The following is an 18,927-nucleotide window of genomic DNA, read 5'->3' as shown; positions in this document are numbered from 1 at the left end:
CAAATCCGGAAAACTCATGAAAAGCCCCATGACAAGGTCTCTTCTGATAAATTGCTGCTAATACTTTTGGTACTACCATTGTGCTAGAGACAATTAACTAAAAAACGTCTTCCAGCTTAATGTGATGCTGGGAATTCAGACAGTATGTTAGAAAAGGATTTAAATGAAATATTTTATGAAAACAGTGTAAGTCATCTTCTATTTTCAGTGAACTACTAGCGCTTCTTTTCATATAAGTTACCCAAAATCTTTGTAAGGAGATTTAGATATAGAACCTTTTCTGATCTCTGATAAAATGAGAAGGCCAGAAAAAGGATTGGAAATAATACAGTAGCATTTCCTATGGCAGCCATTAAAGCTTTGTGGATTGTCCATTCAGCTTTGTCAGTTGTATTAAGAGAAACTCCTGCATTTTGTGAGTCAGTGCACACTTTTTGAAAATTGTTATGTATGTTTTTTGTGTGTTTCTTTCAGCTCCTGTTTGTGATTATTTTTTGAAGAAGGATTCTTCCTAAATAATGAACAAACAATCAGTTCAGTGCTTCAGCATGCAAGGAGGAGATGAAGCAGGAATGACTGTTCATCATTCCACGTTCCTGGCTACACCCAGATTGATAACAAGACTTGTCTCAGACTCCAGAATTTTCCCTTAGGAGAGAAAAACAGCTGAGTGTTTGTGGAAATAGCAGTCAAGCTCTGACATGAGGTTTCTACTCCATGGAGCTTTTGCTGCCAAGTCTCAGGGTTTCCTTTGTGTTCTATATCACATCTTCTACCAGATAGCCTTTAAATTGTGGTTATGGCTCATAAGATAGAAGTTTTGAATTGTGTCTATATTATGTGTACAGGGCCCAGATTTCTCTTTCCAGTTAGACATTTCAGCTTCCCCTGAGCATGATGAAGTTCTCTACTAGATGGTGGACACAGTTCATACAACATGACTACAGTTAACGCATGAGGTTAAAATGATGACTGATTATAGACACTTGTGCAATGTTGGCAAGAAGCCATAAATATTCTCAGTCTGTGAATAAAGTCAATCATTTTGTTTGTTTAATTTATAATTTATTCTCCAATTAGTTGACAATTTATTCCAGTTTTTTTTTTCTTGTATTGTGTTTTTCCTCACATTTATTTACATTTCATAAGTTGACATTCTAAAAACCTTGTGTTTCCAAGACTCAGCCCTTTCATAGAAATTGTCACTTTAGATGATGGTGAACAAAGGTGCTTCAGCATTTATAGTTGTAGCTTCATTTAACACTCTAAATGCTTTTCATTTATTTATCAGCAATTCAACTTTTGAAAGACTTGTAAAGCAAACAGACAAATCTACCATTGCAATTTGATCTTTTTCTGTATTCATATATTTTGCTTGCTTTACTTCTTGTATGTCCTATGCATGTCATAATTTTTAGGTGGGTATTTCAGGACTCATGTATGGCAGGTAGCCAGAGTTAGTGGAGGAGTGACAAAATTACAATGAATGAGGCAGTGATGGAAAATACGTAGTGGTACATCATGTATGCATGCAGGACTGTTTTCAGGGGTTTTTTTCTTTTTTATGGGGGAAATTTTTTTGATTTTTGGTTTTTGAACTCTGTGCCTAAAATTTCTCCATTTGCTTTTTTATTTGCTTTTATTTTTATTTTTACCAAGATGGCCTTCTAGCTTCATTTCTGAGGTTTACTTGTGGCTCTGCATTTCTCAGCTACTCCATCTTGTCAAGGAGCTGCTGCTGTTTATTTTGAAGTTCGCAGAGAAAGCAATGGGTTTTTTATTCATACATGTGGATTTTTGTCATGTTAGTGGACAAGATAAGGGGAAGTAGTTCAACTTTAATGCTGGTTAAATAGCAAATGTCTGCTAAGAGTAACAGATTTTGAGTGCTACTAAACACCATTTTGTTTTCTCCTGTTTTGCTTCATGGCTTCTAAATGAAATGATTCCCATTGTGCTTCAGGTACTCTCACACCTAGGAAAAAACTAATTAGGGAATTTAAAATCAGAATTCCAATCTCTCCAATTATTTCAGTAATACTGAACATATGTGTCTTACACTGACATTTCACAAGACCCAAGACGTTGTATGAATTTGGAGCCTTTGCACTGAAAGGGGAAAGGGGGTTTACAGACAGATACTAGTAAGATATTTGAGATGAAAAATTGCCTTTGGTGGGTTTTTTTTTCAAGTACTCTGACTGAAGGTCATTTTCTTGATATATCCTTGCTAGAACTGAAAATAAAGACCGGCTTGGTAAATGCCACCCAGGAAAAATCCTTAAGTCCTCCAGATATGCCTTGCTTAATAAAGTAGCTGTGACTCTGTGATCCTTGCCATCTGATCCAGGATTGTACTTTCATGATGTTAAGACAATTCTATGAATATGTACTACCTTCAAGCCAAATATCATCTCAGTGTTTCATATTTTGGGGGGTTGTCCTATTCCTGTTCATCCACAGGAATAAATGGAAGTTAAATATCAGAACAGTTCTAAATGTTTACCTGTTCAGAATCAATTGGCAGATAAGTCTGCCTTATCTATAAAATACATTCTAGAATGGAAGGTAGAATCTCTCCACCTCAGTAATTATGATACTATTTCGTTGTCTTTGAGCTCATTGAACAAGATGCCATATTAAAGAAAATAAAGTGCATCTTGTGTAGGGTGTAGCAATCTTTGAGACTTTCGACAATTTTCTTCAGTTTGTCCTCTTCCTTAATTTTGGTCAAAATTGTTAAATATATGTTTTAGAGATATTTTGTACCAGAAACATTTTGTGTTGCAGAAAGGAAGTGCAATAGGGAAAGGTATAAAATGAGATGTTTTGTTCTTTATTGTAAAAGTTGTTCTACAATTAAGTCTAAAACTTTTGTTGAAGACTGCAGAGTTAATATTAGAATGTACTGTTATGTAAGAGGCTGATATTTAAGCAAGGAAATGAAATTAATCCTGGGCATTGAAAATGCAGAAATGGCATATGGAAATCAAAATCTAGCTGTTTTCAAAAACAATAGTATGTATTGCTGAAAAAAATGCATCCACCTGCATTTATTTTTAAGGAGCATCAGAAGCAATGGTAGTGTAGAAAAAGATTACAGATGATTAAATTTATGTGTTGTGATTTATTTATAAATATTTCACTTCAAAATTATATAGGTTATTGCAGAAATCAAGAGATATCTCTTGTCCACAAAAGTTAAAACACAGTAAAGTATGTCCTCGGGACAGTTACTTGCCTCACTTTTAACTTGTTATATATCAAGGAGATCTTAAAAGAAAAATTAGAAGGCTAAAAGTTAAGCAATAAGTGGGAAGTATCCTCTTATCTGAATTTGAGTTTCCCTGCCACAGGCTCTTATCCAAAAAGTTGATATGATAGATTGATACCACCCCAGCTGCTGTATCTGGAATTTTTCATGTTTCATAAAAATGTTTCTTATTAGCAATTAGAACAGCATGATAGAAAATGAACAGTAAGAAGGTTGTGCTAGAGAGAGGCCTAGCTAGGGTTTAACAGAAATAAAGGAGAGCAATATGCAATTCAGTATCACATTCTGAAATGGCAAACTCCAATAGCCCACTTGTCTTGTTTGCAGCAAAAAAGAAAAAAGAGTGCCGAAACAGTGCTTTTCTGATTCCCTGCATAAGGGCCTCAGTGTGGTTTGGAAGCCAAATGTATTCTTCCTCATCTTGAGGAATATCTGTTACGCTTTCATTGATTGATTGATTGATTGATTATGTGCCATCAAATAAGTATGACTCTTAGCATTCCACCTAGATTTTTCTCTATAAGACTTAGTCTGTAACCTGGTCCTTCAGGTCTTCCAACACTTTTCTTTCAGTAGCAATCCAAACAAAAACCTTCCAATGTGATTAAAACCCCAAAATGGTGATGGTGGGGGAAGCAGGGGATAAAACATCTTTATTATTGTCCTGATCTGCATGAGGTGACTACCTCCGTGCTACAGGAGAATTAGAACAGCGCCACAGTGATAGGGCAAGGAGAAGAAGTTCCTTACCACCCTATGCCTGCTTCCTCATTCATTCTGTCTACTATCTTTGTAGTTAATTATTTAAAAATTATCAACCCATTGTCTAAATATGTGAAACTGACAAGTAAGCAATAGGGAGACTGTCGGCAGTCAGGTTGACAAACATAGTGCTTTTTGGATATATCTGAACCCATCGTTGAAGCAACAGAAACAATGTTATTTTAAAATTGTGGGGTGTTTAGTTCTTAGGACCTTAGGAGAGCCCTTTCACTGTGATACTTATGTTAACATCTATTCATAACAACGGAAACCAATCCTTGACCCTGCTACATGTCTCTCAAGGTTATCTAGATTGATCAATCTCCTTGCTTTTCTGGAAAAACTAATAATAAAATAGTCATGTCCGCAAGTTAGTCCCTTGGGAACATAAATGGCAAATGGAGTGATTTTTCCATTTTTTAAAAAGTGGGGCTAGTTCAAAATAATATAAGTACTTCTTGTAGGTTTAACACATCATTAAAAGCAATTTAGGAATAGTAAAACATTACTCCAACACCACCAAATGAAGGGTGAACAACAACTGACCCAAATGGTCCCATTGCCTTGTGCAAATCTCATTTCAGCATTGCCATTTCCTTCATGACTCTCAGTCACTGAAAACGGAGTTTTAATCAAGGGTGGCTTCTTGCTGCAATAAGTGCTATAAACTGACCTATGTGGGTTCTTCTACAGCTGTAGACGTATCTCTTCCTTTGCATAGGGAAACAGCTTTCTTGAACATAAAATTCTAATATCCAAAAGAAAAATATTTATTTTTTTTACAATATTGAGATTAACATTTTGTATAAAATTTTGGCAGGTGTGGCCTAGGCTAAGTCCTTGTACAAGATGGGCAGATTTTTATAAAGATCTCAACCGCCACAACAGCCTCAAGATTACCAAAGAACAGGGTTGGGATAGAAGGACAAAGCCAATCTCTCTGGCAGAAGCCCTCCAGCAGGTCTTCCAGGAGGAAAGAGAAAATGGAGAAGAGTTTGTGAGAAAGATTCCTATTTGGACCACAAATTTCCTGTGCTCACTCGTCTGCAGAATAATTACTTCCATTATGGTATGGGTGCTAATAAAATATGTTCTGTTAAAAGGAAACCAATCGTCCTCCTGCGAAAAAGGTTGAGCTCGATGAAACAATTAGTGATGGGCAAAGAGGTCTAGTTTCCCTATACGTTCTGCGTGCTCCAGCTTTGCTCATGATTTCCTCCTTGGAAAAATCCCTTATTTGGTGATCTTTATCCGTTAAAAATCTAGCTTGTAATGTGTCCAATTTCCTCAAATATCCATAAATGGAGAAAAAAACCTTCACGAGGAAACAAGGTGATAAAGTCGGGAAGGCAGAAATGGGTTTAGGCTTGAGTTTTACTCTGGGATCAAGGGTAGTGGTTGCAGTTTCTGAGCTGTGAATTGCATTGGGTCCTTTTCAGCTGCATTTGCAAGATTTCACAACCATGTTAGACAGCTGTTCCACTTTTGGGGTCCTTCCAACATAATACAAGATAGTCAGGGGATCCAGATCCTGGGGAACACAACAGGGGGAAGCAGATGCTTCAGGATTCAGAGTAGTGTATAAACCAAGAACCTGGAAAAACAATCAAAAAATATATGAGGATCTTAGCTAGCACTTGCCAGTTGCTACAATTAATGTTAGGCAGATAACATATTTCAAAAATCCAACATTTATAGCTGCTACCTCTGTTCAACCACTGGGTAAATATATAGAACAATCTACTGATCAAATGATTTTTCATCTGGAGCAGCTAAGTAAGTTGTATAACACCCAAACCTCTGTCTTAGCAAATATAGTTCTTTAGCATATTCCTCTCTTTAAAAATAAGTAAACTGGGTGTAACCGTCTTATAGTCTTGCTAAGAGTTTCAAAAAAAAACCCAGCTGAAAAAAATCAACTTACTTTGGCCAGCATTTCCAAATCATACTGGATTTAATCCAGTCCTCCTCAAGTATCAACATTCACCTCCCAACTGTTTCAGTCCTCTACAAGTCCAAGTGAGATACTTGCTTTGCTCCATTCTACATATTGCTATAGAGAAAATCAGAAGACAACCGAGGAAAACTAGTATTTGTCTATTTTTCAAGGTCAGGGTGTGTAATATGTCCAGATACTGCAAGTCTATTCCTTCCATCAGTCTTCTTCATGGCCTATTAAATTATACTATCCATTCCTCTCCTCTCAAACAAAATATTGTATACAGAAAATAATTCTGAAGATACAGTTTGTAAGTTCCAAATTTTCTAGGCTGAGATAGACTGCTGTTTGCTACTAGAACTGCCATGTACAAGAAGCATGGCTCCTTAGAAAGCTATTCGATTTAACAAAAGACACTGACACAATATACTACTAAGCCATTATATGTTTGGTTCTTTGTGTGTTTTTATGAATCCAGACACAGAATTGTATTACAATTTATCATTTTCTGTGAACGTTGTCAATTATAGCTTATGAGGTTAAAAAGCTGATTTAGTATAATTTCTAAACTGAATCATGGTTTTCTTAGCATGCAGATTTTAAAATATGCACAACCAAATGCTAAACAGATAACTATTGTTTAAAATCCTGCACTGCTAAGAAATATTCAATCAGTTCCTCTACATTCACAATAATTGCAGCATAGACAACACTCTGATGTAACAACTGCTACAGTGCTTCATTGGGTGTTTCCCAGTCATGCTGGTAATTGTCTTCTGTCATGGAAATTCTCTACAGCCAAAGCTACCGTAATCATTATTACAGTACTTTGCCATATAAATACTTACAACAGGCATTAACAACCACAATGGTTTAACTATTGACCTACATAACTGTTGCGGGGGGGGGGGGGTGTAGTCCTTTTCAGTGGACCATTATTACATTTATTTTATAGAAAAGATCTAATATTTTTATTGGCCCAAGGCCCAGAAAATGGGTAGAAAGCAAACAAGGTATAGAACTCAGGGCTTGGTCTAATTTTTGCTCATCAGAAATGTTGGGGTTCTTAATAGAAAGCCACTTCACACCGCACTAAAATTTGACTTCAAGGGGGGAAAAAGACAAATACTGTGCCGTACCCTAGGAGATGGAGTTAACCTCTTGGAGTAAATTTATAAATTTAATCCTATACCAGTCATCACCAGATACTTGGTTTAAACAAAATGTGCCTCGTGATTTAGCTGCAAACTATCTCTCCCTGATTTCCTTTTCAGCTGGAGCATAGCCCCCCTTTTCAAAGGGGGAATGAAGAGTTTATTAAGGAGTTCTTTCTCTAGGTTCTTCCAATGCAATTATCATTACACTAGGCCCCCCACACCGGAGCTGTTAGAAAACTAACCATGGATGGGGAGAGGGAGGAGGATCATCAGGTGTATTTGCAAATAAACTTCAGTGAGCAGTGACTGTGTCCTATTAGTGCCTCCGGAATAAGATTGATTTGAGAGTTAGGGAATGCTATTTTTACTCCATTCCTTTGTGTACAACAAATTAAAAACTCACAAAACATTTCAGGTTTCTATATGCTGTTTCCTTTGACCCAAACTTCATTCTACATCTTAATTCCATTTTGAATAATGTCTCCCTTTACACGGTCTCAGAAAAGCCATAACCAGGATTTCACACTTTTTTTTTTTGAAGAAAGTAAAAACCAGACACCAGTTAGAACTGGAGAGAGGAAGGCCGCTGTATTCGGAGAGAAGGAATGTTATATTCTTTATGCCATTTTCAAACCTAAAATACTCCCCTGTCAAAGCAACTATTTTATTTCTTCTAAGGAAAAGTCAGACATAGCAGAATGGCTGCCTCTTTCAGCAACCAGGGATTTTAAAGTGTCTCTTGACTAAATATATTTGCCCATGCTTAACCAGCATTCACAGTTTAAAAGGGGAAATCATTCTGTGAGCAATACGAAATGTTCCAGCATCTTTTATTTGGGAAGTCGAGTGGAGACATGCTCAGAATTTTGAGACCGTGTAGTGGATTGTTTTGCAAAATGATTGCCATGGGAAAAAGGCTTCTTTATTCACAAAATAGTCATGGTAGCCAGCCCCAAAATACCAATTCATCTGAAGATGAAGATGGAAGGTATAGCAGAGGGGAAATGCCTCAGGTTTTGTTTGCTTTTGTTTCTGGGCACTTAAGCAGACTTCCATGGAAAGCGCTTTCTGCCCCATTTCTGAGAATGGTAGTAGTCTTCTTCAAACAGGTACTTTTCTGACCTTAAACTTTAAGTCTCATGATTCTTCAACCATGGCCGATGGTCCAGGGAGTTGTAGTCCACAAAACCCTGAGAGTATTAAGGATGGGGAAAACTGATTTGTAGATCTTAGGTAGTATTCAGCACTGCTCTTGTAAATAAAAATAATGCTAGATACCAATGTTTTCCTTTTCAGGATGCCACCTTCTTGTTTAACTTTTAAAAACTCAAAAAGTTTTTTTTTTAAAGGGGGTGAGGTTTCTATGTGCTTCAAGAATTTTATCTACATATTTACTCAAGTTCTACTGAGTTTAATAAGAACCTAGGAAACTAGCACCTAGACTGCAGCCTCAATAAATGACAAAAACTCCTAAAACGTAACTATCCATGAGAGGGATTGTAGGGATAGGGAGAAGATGGCCTAACTTGTAAGTTCCTTGACCATATTAAAACACTGATTACCGTGCTGTGTGTGGTATCTGCACTACGAAGGTAAGGGCATGGCCCGGAGCAAAAGTTAGCAAAGTACCCCTTTGGCTCATGCACCCATTTCCAGCCCAGATCTTGACGAAAATCAATGTAGAGACGACGTACACAGCAGTTCTCCTCCAGATTCCTAGAACAAAAGGAAGCTGTTATTAAATGCACTCAACTCATTTAGTCAAAGTCAATAATGTATTAAATTCAAGAGCAGCACTTCCCTAGAAAAAATATGAATGTAATTTGGAGGTCCTAATCGTGAATTCTCTTTTTTTTAATTAAAAAGTTTTAAAGTACATTTTTGAACATAAACCCCATCCTCCCCTACCCCTAACCCATACCCTAACCCACCCAATACCCCTACCTCCCCCAGCCCCCCCGACTTCCCAAAGCAGAATACAGAGTATTATTTTCACAATCTTAATCTAAAATATACTAACTAACTATAATTACACTTTAAATCCAGTCGTGTTTAACTCTCCTTAAGCATCATAATATATCTCCATTACAAATATTCTTCACATATTCCAAATTCTACCATTTCTATCTGATTCAAAACTTTCAAAATCCATTCTTCTATAATAAACAAATCAGCCTTCTTCCAATATCTTAAAGATCTTAAAGAAAAAATATGAATGTAATTTGGAGGTCCTAATCGTGAATTCTCAACTCCTGCTCAAAGACTAGACAGCAGATGTAGCCAAGAGAGCCTTTGCACAAATCCATCCCTGGATCAGAAGACCCTGCTGACGGTCACTCATTCTTTGTTACCTACTCTCTGGATTACTGAAATGTGCTCTTCCTGAAGATGCCCTTAAAGACCACTCAGAAGCTGCAACTGTTCTAGAGTGCAACAGGATGGTAGTTGGAGTCCCACCTCGGTACGCTTATGTAATAACATAGCTCCATAAGTAGTATTGGCTCCCAGTAAATCACCAGGTGCAAATTAAGGTTTGTTATCACCTATAAAGCCTTTCTTGGTCTAGGGCTCTCCAATTATTTCTGCCACAAGATCCAAGAGGATGAGCATGCTTTTAAGTTCCTTCTATGAAAAGGCCTGCATTTTCTGTCACTGTACCTGCCTTGTGAAGCACTATGTTCTCCAATATCTAGGTGGTCCTCATCTTTCTGGCCTTTCATAAAACATTCAGGGCCTCCCATTTCTCATACTCTATTTGAGACTATTTGTAAAAGGGTTTAATTCTGCAGATATGTGAGTGGAGATTATGTATTTTTGGTTTTGGTTTTGCTGTTTTTGGTCTTTTGCTTTAAAGAAATGTGGGCACCTGCATTAACACTGAGTTATACAACCTAATACAATTGCTCACTCACAATAGAGAGTTTGGCAACCACCATCATGGAACATACCTATATGCACAAGAAGATAACCCAGGAAAAAATGTGGTGTCAGTGCCTGGTTAAGGTTTGAAGTTTTTTTTTTAATTGAGCAAAATTGCAAGAAGGAGAAAATAGCAAATATACTAGGCCCTCTTCCTCTCCAGTTTTTGCTGCTACGAAAGTTCATTAATGACAGAGATTAAGAAGAGGATGAAAATCAGCCCAAAAAGAAAGGGCTGTTTGTTTTAATCGGGGGTGGGGTGGGGAGGAACAGGGAACCTGCTATAAATATTTCAAAGCAGTCATAGTGATTGGCTATAGCTTTGTAGAGAAAACAGACCTTGGGGCTGCCCTACCTAAGTGACAGAAGATTCAGGGGCATATTACTTTTTTTAGCTGAATAGCAGGTTTTCCAAGCTAGTATTGTTGTTAACCCACTATGATACTCTTATAGTGTATGGTGCTATGATAAGCAAATAAATACATGATCCCAGAATGCTGCTGAGCAGAGTAAGGGAATTATGAACAATGGATGAAAAAAGTTTCTCAGCTCCACTTGTGTTATACCTCTTCATATTACATTCTAAAAGGCAGTTTGGGAAGAAGCAGAGGATGAAAAGGGTTGAGTCTATAGATAATCCTTTAATCCACGCAGCTCGTCTGTTTCCCTGACTCCATGCTTTGGACACCTGCTCTAACAACAATCCTGAGACTTCAATAAAGCAGGCCTGCATCTATCAAGCTAAATATAGCCCACCAATTATGTGAAAGAACTCACACAAAAAGTTCAGCTTATTCTGAATCTTACCGAACCTATTTGGTTCCTGATATCACTGGGAAGGCATCATTTAAAAGAATATTTCTCTCCTTTCTATCAAAGTCTCCACAATTCCTGGTTTCTTGCACCTCCTAGTATGTTAAAAGGTAAAGGTAAAGGTTCCCCCGCACATGCGTGCTAGTCGTTTCCAACTCTAGGGGCCAGTGCTCATCTCTGTTTCAAAGCCGAAGAGCCAGCGCTCGTCCGAGGACGTCTCCGTGGTCATGTGGCCGGCATGACTAGACGCCAAAGGCGCACGGAACGCAGTTACCTTCCCACCGTAGTGGTCCCTATTTTTCTACTTGCATTTTTACGTGCTTTCAAACTGCTAGGTTGGCAGAAGCTGGGACGAGTAACAGGCGCTCTCTGTTACGCGGCACTCGGGATTCGACCCGCCAAACTGCCGACCTTCTGATCGACAAGCTCAGCGTCCTAACCCACTGAGCCACTGCGTCCCTAGTATGTTAGTATGGTTGTAATCCAGACAGTGCATATCAGGTTTGGGCTACAAAGAAATATACTTTTCCAAGTGCTGATGACACCTGCCTCATTTTTATACCAAGATGGAGTAGCTTGGGAGTTTTTGCTTCCTCTGGTTCTGAAAGGATGTCATCTTCAACTTTTGATGGGCTAGCACTCCCCCAAATAGAGCAGATGTGCAATTTGGGATGGCCTCCTGGACCTTCAACTCCTGCTTGAGGAAGGTGACAGCCATGGGTGGGGTTGGGGAGCTTTTGTATAGGTCGATCTTGATCCCATTCCTTGACCTTACTTGTAGTCACTCATGCCTTGGTTAGTCCCCAGCTTGATTACTACAGAGCACTCTACATAGGGTTTCCTTGAAAACTGGATATTGCAACTGGTTCAGAATGCAGTGGTGTTTGAGGCACCACTCACTTTGCCTATATTAGACCACTGTTGTGCACGTTGTTCTAGCTTCCAGTTTCTTTCTGGGTAAATTTCAAGGTGATTGTCACCTCTAAAGCCTTATATGGCATGAGGCCAGGTTATCTGCAAGACCGCCTCTCTCCAAGGATATTTACCTGCTGCACCAGGCTGGATAGGGTGGGCATTTTATAGGTCCTTTCTCTCAAATGTTGTCATCTAACAGGACCCAGGAAGCATGCCTTCTCAATAGAGTATCCCACCTGGTAGAACACCCTTTCCCTGAGATCTCCCAGGCCCCACCTGTTTGACCTTCCAGAAGATCTTAAAAAGATGGCTTTTCCTCCAGGCATTGGGATAAGGTGAGGCTGGACCCTAATGGTAGGTGTGTGTGTGTGTGTGTGTCTGTGTTAGATATTGTTTTTAATTGTTTTGTTTTCCACTACAGTGAATCAAATAAACATGCAAAAGAAAGAGAGAATTTGCCTTCTTTTTTACTAAAGGGATGACCTGACTCTTCCTACTCAATTTCCCTTCTCTCAGCCAGAGAATAGGTGTCTGATACTAATTTCACATTTAAAGTGAGGATTAATAGATTGCAAAGATTTATAGCTGATAAAAGACAGTACTTAACCAGTGTAGTTACTCAATTGCACTTAACTTTAAACTTCAAAATTATCCAAAGTCATCCCTATGTTGCTTTCAAGACCATTTTTTGCCAGAGAGATGATTAATCTCTAGGGGGAGGTAGGTTCAGGAATCTTAGCTTACCGAAAACAATAATTGGTGTCCAGTGCTCGTTTCTTTCTCTGGCTTCTCACAGCTGAACTCCCAAGACGATGTGGCGGCAGCATCATCAATATCAGGTGGGGGTTTTGCAGATCTTTTTGCTTCTTCAGACTCCCCAAGTCCCCACGGCCATGGCTATCTTCACCATCTATCCCTGAGAAATGTGGGCAAAAGGGAGACATCAAATCTCATAGTTGCTTCAGAACTGCATTAGGAAATCTTGGAATCCATAAAACTATCTTTTGTAAGGACTGTGGCTTTACCAGATTAAATAAATCTGACAGAAAATCCTGAAGGCCATTTGTTTTATAATTTGCAGACTGATGATGGAGATCATTTTAATCTATCCCTTGATATTGCAGTCAGTTCTGAATAGGCAAAAGAGATACATTACTTAATGATGGATGACATCTGATAACTGGAACTGAACAACATAAAAAAATGAGATACAAAATTCATCAATACTATTCACAGGGCAAGACCCAAAGCCAAACACTTGCCAATACTGAGATTACAAATTGTTGGCTCCTTATGGTACTACAAACCATTGCTAATCTCTGTGCCCACAGCACAGCACAGCAGAGATGAGTTTTTGAAGGGATGGATGTAAACAGATTTACCAAATTGTATATTTAACTCAGTAACACAGGTACTTAGCAGTTTTATGCCAGTTCAGCCATCATAGGTGGTTTGTGAAAACACTGAGAATTCTATTAAGAGATATCAGTTTCAAACACAAAGTTTAGAGATCTTGAAAAGAGGATTGCTGTTAAGGTCATCTGTAAGGATGACTATCTCTATCTATCTATCTATCTATCTATCTATCTATCTATCTATCTATCATCCATTTCTAATGTAAATAAACAAATATCTGACAATTGCTCATAGAGAAGCACATACACACACATTGTTATGTAAATTTAGGTGAGTTATTTTACTTTCCCCTCTGGTTTCATTTCTGTCACCTTTGAATTTGATCTCCAGCACCTCATGCAGATTCTCCAGAATGTCACCATTGGATTGAAAAGTGTTACATGGGCAATGGACACTAATCTCCAGTCCCAGATTAGATTCTGTAAGAAAATGAATTAAAAAAAACACCCTTACCAATCAATCTTCTTGAAAGCAAATAATGATTCAGCAATTTCCTTCCCCCCCCATTAATTAAATTTGTTAAGATTGGAGGTCCTGAACTCCTGTTCCCTCCAGATTACAAAAGACTGGAAGGAGAGACTGAATTATATATATGCAAATCATACCAGATTCTGACCAGTAGTAGCTCCATATTGAATTTTCTGTCCTGTTCTGGATTGCTAATTTGAAATTATCTCAACCTTCAACAAAAACAAGTTGTGGCCAGGGGGGCATTTGCCCAGGTTCGCCTGGTGCACCAGTTGCGCCCCTATCTGGACCGAGATGCCCTACGTACGGTCACTTACGCACTCGTTACCTCCCGTATAGATTACTGCAATGCTGTCTACATGGGGCTGCCCTTGAAGACCACCTGGAGGCTCCAGCTGGTGCAGAATGCGGCCGCGCAGGTAGTGATGGGAGCATCCTGATACTCCCATATTACACCCCTCCTGCGTGAGCTGCATTGGTTACCGGTTGCCCTCCGGGTGAGATTTAAGGTGTTGGTACTTACCTTTAAAGCCCTACATGGCTTAGGCCCGGGATATTTGCAGGACCGTCTACTGCCGGGAACGACTTCCCATCGCCCAGTGCGCTCACACAGGGAGGACCTCCTTAGGGTGCCGTCGGCTAGACAATGTCGGCTGGCGACCCCCCAGGGGAGGGCCTTCTCTGTGGGAGCACCAGCCCTGTGGAACCAACTCCCCCTTGAGCTCTGGATGGCCCCAGAACTCCGGTCCTTTCGCCGCGGCCTTAAAACATTCCTTTTCCATCAGGCTGACCTGGACTGACAGGGATTTTTAAAATGTTTTTAACTTATTATTGGGGCTGCTAGTTTAATTCTTTTTTTTAACTTTTGTATTATTGTATTTTTATTGTTGTTAGCCACCCTGAGTCCTTTGGGAGATAGGGCAGCATATAAGTCCCAAAAATAAATAAATAAATAAATAAATAAATTATGGTGAAGTTTGGGAGCAGACAAGGGATGACCAGTGGATAGGCTGGACTGACCTATCAACTTTTGACAGGAATCTTAATGGGTTTTGCCATAATAGTTTGAACCTTAAGTATAAGATAGTTTTGAGTCCCTCAAAGAAATTAGCAAGTCCTCATTATTTTATTATAGGGCTATTGGTTAAAAAAAAGGATTTGCCTGAATGATGTGAATAAAACATCTAGAGATCAGTGACACTCAATTTCAAGATTTCCATTCCTTAATTCAGAGGTGTCAAACTCAATTTCATTGAGGGCCGCATCAGCATTGTGGTTGCCCTCAGGGGGCCGGGTGGGCATGGCCAGGGTGGGCATGGCCTACTGGGTGGGCGTGGCTAGAGTGCGTATGGCCTACTGGGTGGGCGTGGCCAGCTCTACATCGTTCGCATCAAGGGTGCCTATGGGGGGCCTGGGCAGGAGTGGGACAGATCTGAGGATCTCTGGCAGAAGGAGGGTCTCTGGGCCATGGCCAAGGCAGTGGTGACCGTTCCCTCACTGTTTCCAGGATGGCTTCGCGGGCCACATGAAACCACTTCGCGGGCCGGATCCGGCCCCCAGGCCTTGTGTTTGACATGTCTGCCTTAATTGTTTGGAAGGAGCAATACCACAGAAATCAGTAAATCTTTTTTCCAAATAAATAGAGAGGTGGCTGTTGTATTTTTATTCAACATTGTACCTTTTCCCAACCACATTCTATAAATGAAACAATTAAGCAACTTTCCTGTTGGAGGTCTAAACCACTAAACCCAAAATCCAGCAAGAAAAGACCTTCTGTACTACAATTAGGATGTATATGGGAAATGAATATTCTAAGTTTACATATAATATTTGGACACTGCTTTGCATTTAACTGTCATGAAATCTGAACATTCTTGGCAGAATTATTGGAGATAGGAAACATGAGAGTAACAAGCATATCCCTCGTAGGCCGAGATTGCTGTCTGTGGCCAAAAGCGTAGTCTGAGGCTCAAGCCTGAATTTTAGCACCTGTCTAGTTTTTCAAGCTAGCTGCAGCTGCTGAATCTCACAGCCTATGTTTTGTTCTATTATTCTTTGCTGAGTGCTAATCTCTGTAGCAACTGCTGTGTTGCATTAAGCTATAAGGTTCCAGGGTAGGACTTTGTCAATTTGTATCTCTCAGTGTTACCACCACTACAACTAGGAGAAAAGATCTCCTGAATTTGGGCATACCAACAAGTCAGGCACATGATCACTGTCCTGCTAAAATCATTCACCTGTATCTCAGTTTTGGCGTCTGCCCAGATGCTAATGTTCCTGTGAACCTCAGCAACCAAGAAACGAATTTGTAAATCATGGTATGATGTGTTTCTCATTACTAAGCATATAAGAAAAAAAAACTCCATATAAAAACAATACCAGAATCAATTCATACCAGACTTCTCCAATCCGGAATTTCCCAGTGTATTGGACTTACCAGTAACTCTTATTGGCCATGATAGAAATTGCTGTCCAATACCTATGGATCCTATTAAGTGGAGAAAGGCTGGTTTCCTATATGTCTCTAAGCAGGCACATGCAACTTGATAACATAGAGCAGACATGTCAAACACAAGGCCCGGTTGCTGGATCCGGCCCGCGAAGTGGTTTCATATGGCCCGCGAAGCCATCCTGGAAACAGCGAGGGAACGGCCCCCACTGCTTTGGCCCTGGCCCAGAGACCCTCCTCCTGCCAGAGACCCTCAGATCTGTCCCACTGCTGCCCAGGCCCCCATAGGCACCCTTGATGCGAACAATGTAGAGCTGGCCATGCCCACCCAGTATGCCATGCCCACCCGGCCCCTTGAGGGCAACTGCAATGCTGATGCGGCCCTCAATGAAATTGAGTTTGACACCCCTGACATAGAGGAAACTTACTTACTTTACGTGCCACTTACCTCTATGCAAAAGCCATTCACGGACAGTCTCTGTGACATCAAAAGACAGCCATTCAGGAGAGCCCCGTGTCAGTACATTTCGGCCACTTAGGTACCGCTGCTTTGCAATATGCTCATCAGGTTTCAGGATCTACAGAAGCAGATGGCACAAGGCATTGTTTAGTTCACAAAGGACAGTTACTGGATTTCCCCTGAGAATATCAACAATTCTGGGTAAGAATGGTTGAGTTATTGTATTTTTTTCTGGTTTTCTGTAATATATAAAATGTCTAATGTGATTTATCCGAAGAATTTCTAGCCTTGTCTCCCAAAGGAGGAATTGAGTATGACAGGAAAGCATGCACATAAAAACTGACATAGGGGATGAAGTTACAGACTGAAATTAAGAGTTAAGTCCAATGATTGGGCCCATGGTTTCACTAGAAAACTACTTATCAGAACCATTTCCCAATTCTCCTGACTGTGAAAGATACTTATGCTTCAACATGAAGGGCTTAGCTTCTCATATACTACTATAACTATGAATTCTTAGAACAATAGTAGCCTAGAGACTTAAATTGCTTTATATCTTCCTAGAGGTGTGTAAGCACTGGCCATGAACTGAAAGAAAGCATAGACAAAAGCTATGGTTCAAAGGATTAATACTTTCCAAAATTATTAGTAGGGCATCTAGCTTTCAAATCCATATCACCAAGGGCTCTGTTCTGGGCCCAGTGCTCTTCAACATCTTCATCAATGATTTGGACAAGGGGATAGATGGGGAACTCATCAAATTTGCAGATGACACCAAGCTGGCAGGAATAGCCAATACTCCAGAAGATAGGCTTAAAATACAGGAGGATCTGGACAGACTCGAACACTGGGCGCTATCTAACAAAATGAAATTCAATGGTGAAAAAAAGTAAGGTTCTACATTTAGGCAAGAAAAACCAAATGTACAGGTATAGTATAGGTGATAGCTTGCTCAATAGTAGTAACTGTGAGAGGGATCTCGGAGTCCTAGTGGACAATCACTTAAATATGAGCCAGCAGTGTGCTGCAGCTACCAAAAAAGCCAACACAGTGCTAGGCTGCATTAACAGAGGGACAGAATCAAGATCCCGTGAAGTATTAATACCACTTTACAATGCTTTCGTAAGGCCATACTTGGAATACTGCATCCAGTTAAGGTCACCATGATGTAAAAAAGATGTTAAGATTCTAGAAAGAGTACAGAGAAGAGCAACAAAGATGATTAGAAGACTGGAGGCTAAAACATATAAGGAACGGTTGCTGGAATTGGGTATGTCTAGTTTAATGAAGAGAAGGGCGAGGGGGGACATGATAGCAGTGTTCCAATATCTCAGGGGTTGCCACAAAGAAGAGGGAGTCAAGTTATTCTTCAAAGTGCCTGAAGGCTGGACAAGAAGCAACGGATGGAAACTAATCGAGAGAAGCAACCTAGAACTAAGAAGAAACTTCCTGACAGTTAGAACGATTAACAAGTGGAACAACCTGCCTCCAGAAGTGGTGAATGCTCCAACACTGGAAGTTTTTAAGAAGAGACTGGACAGCCATTTGTCTGAAATGGTATAGGGTTTCCTGCCTGAGCAGGGGGTTGGACTAGATGACCTCCAAGGTCCCTTCCAACTTTATTATTATTATTATTATTATTATTATTATTATTATTATTATTATTATTATTATTATTATTATTATTATACTTTTATTCATAAAACATGAAACTCAGTCAACTGAACACTCAAACTGACTGGCACTAATGGTTGACACGGGTTGCTGCCAGCATCCTAGGTATCAACCAGGTATCTTCTTAAAATGGAAGATGTTCTGAGTAGCACAGTTTTTTGTAGCTTTGCTGGAGTCATTGCACGAAGCTGCAATTTCTTGATGTATTTTGCAAAGTTTTTGGACATAGTACCCAGTGCCCCAATGACAATGGGTATCAAAATACCAGGTCACGGTATTTTGTAATTTTTTCCAGTACTTTTTCTTTGACTCTGGCATCTCCTTGTACAGTGATATCAATCAACTATGCGCTTCGGTTCTCTACGACTGAGATATCTGGCGTGTTGTGTTCCAAATGGCGATCTGTCTGTATTCGGAAGTCCCACAAGATCTTCACCCTCTCATTCTTACAACTTTTTCCACCCTATGTTCCCATGACTTTTCGGACACAGGCAAGTTGTATTTTTTACACAATGCCCAGTGGATTAGTTTAGCAACTCAGTCATGTCTTGCTTTCTAATCAGTTTGCGCAATTTTGCTGCACTCACATATTAAATGTGAAACAGTTTCAACTTTGTCATTGCAAAGTCGGCAGTTTGGATGATGATGATGATGATGATGATGATGATGATGATGATGATG

General features: G+C 39.6%; 2 protein-coding genes across 2 annotated transcripts in view; one reads left to right on the top strand and one right to left on the bottom strand.

The window, feature by feature from the left end:
- TTLL5 (tubulin tyrosine ligase like 5) overlaps positions 1-1,057 on the top strand; it is a 145,993-nt gene extending 144,936 nt beyond the window's left edge. Inside the window, exon 36 of the mRNA XM_081343313.1 lies at positions 475-1,057. The gene's annotated coding sequence lies outside the window, so the exon portion shown is untranslated. The remainder of the gene's footprint in view (positions 1-474) is intronic.
- Positions 1,058-4,730: 3,673 nt separating this feature from the next.
- TGFB3 (transforming growth factor beta 3) overlaps positions 4,731-18,927 on the bottom strand; it is a 29,756-nt gene continuing 15,559 nt past the window's right edge. The window contains exons 3-7 of the mRNA XM_081343325.1: positions 16,561-16,690; positions 13,507-13,614; positions 12,524-12,695; positions 8,695-8,848; positions 4,731-5,630 (exon numbers count right to left, since the gene is read on the bottom strand). Of these exons, the coding sequence (XP_081199451.1) occupies positions 5,472-5,630; positions 8,695-8,848; positions 12,524-12,695; positions 13,507-13,614; positions 16,561-16,690 (723 nt within the window). The 3' untranslated portion in view covers positions 4,731-5,471. The remainder of the gene's footprint in view (positions 5,631-8,694; positions 8,849-12,523; positions 12,696-13,506; positions 13,615-16,560; positions 16,691-18,927) is intronic.

Source organism: Vipera berus, assembly GCF_964194415.1.
Source record: "Vipera berus genome assembly, chromosome: 1".
Taxonomy (NCBI): Eukaryota; Metazoa; Chordata; class Lepidosauria; order Squamata; family Viperidae; genus Vipera; species Vipera berus.
Note: the sequence above shows the minus strand (reverse complement) of the source record. Positions and strands in the feature narration are given on the sequence as shown.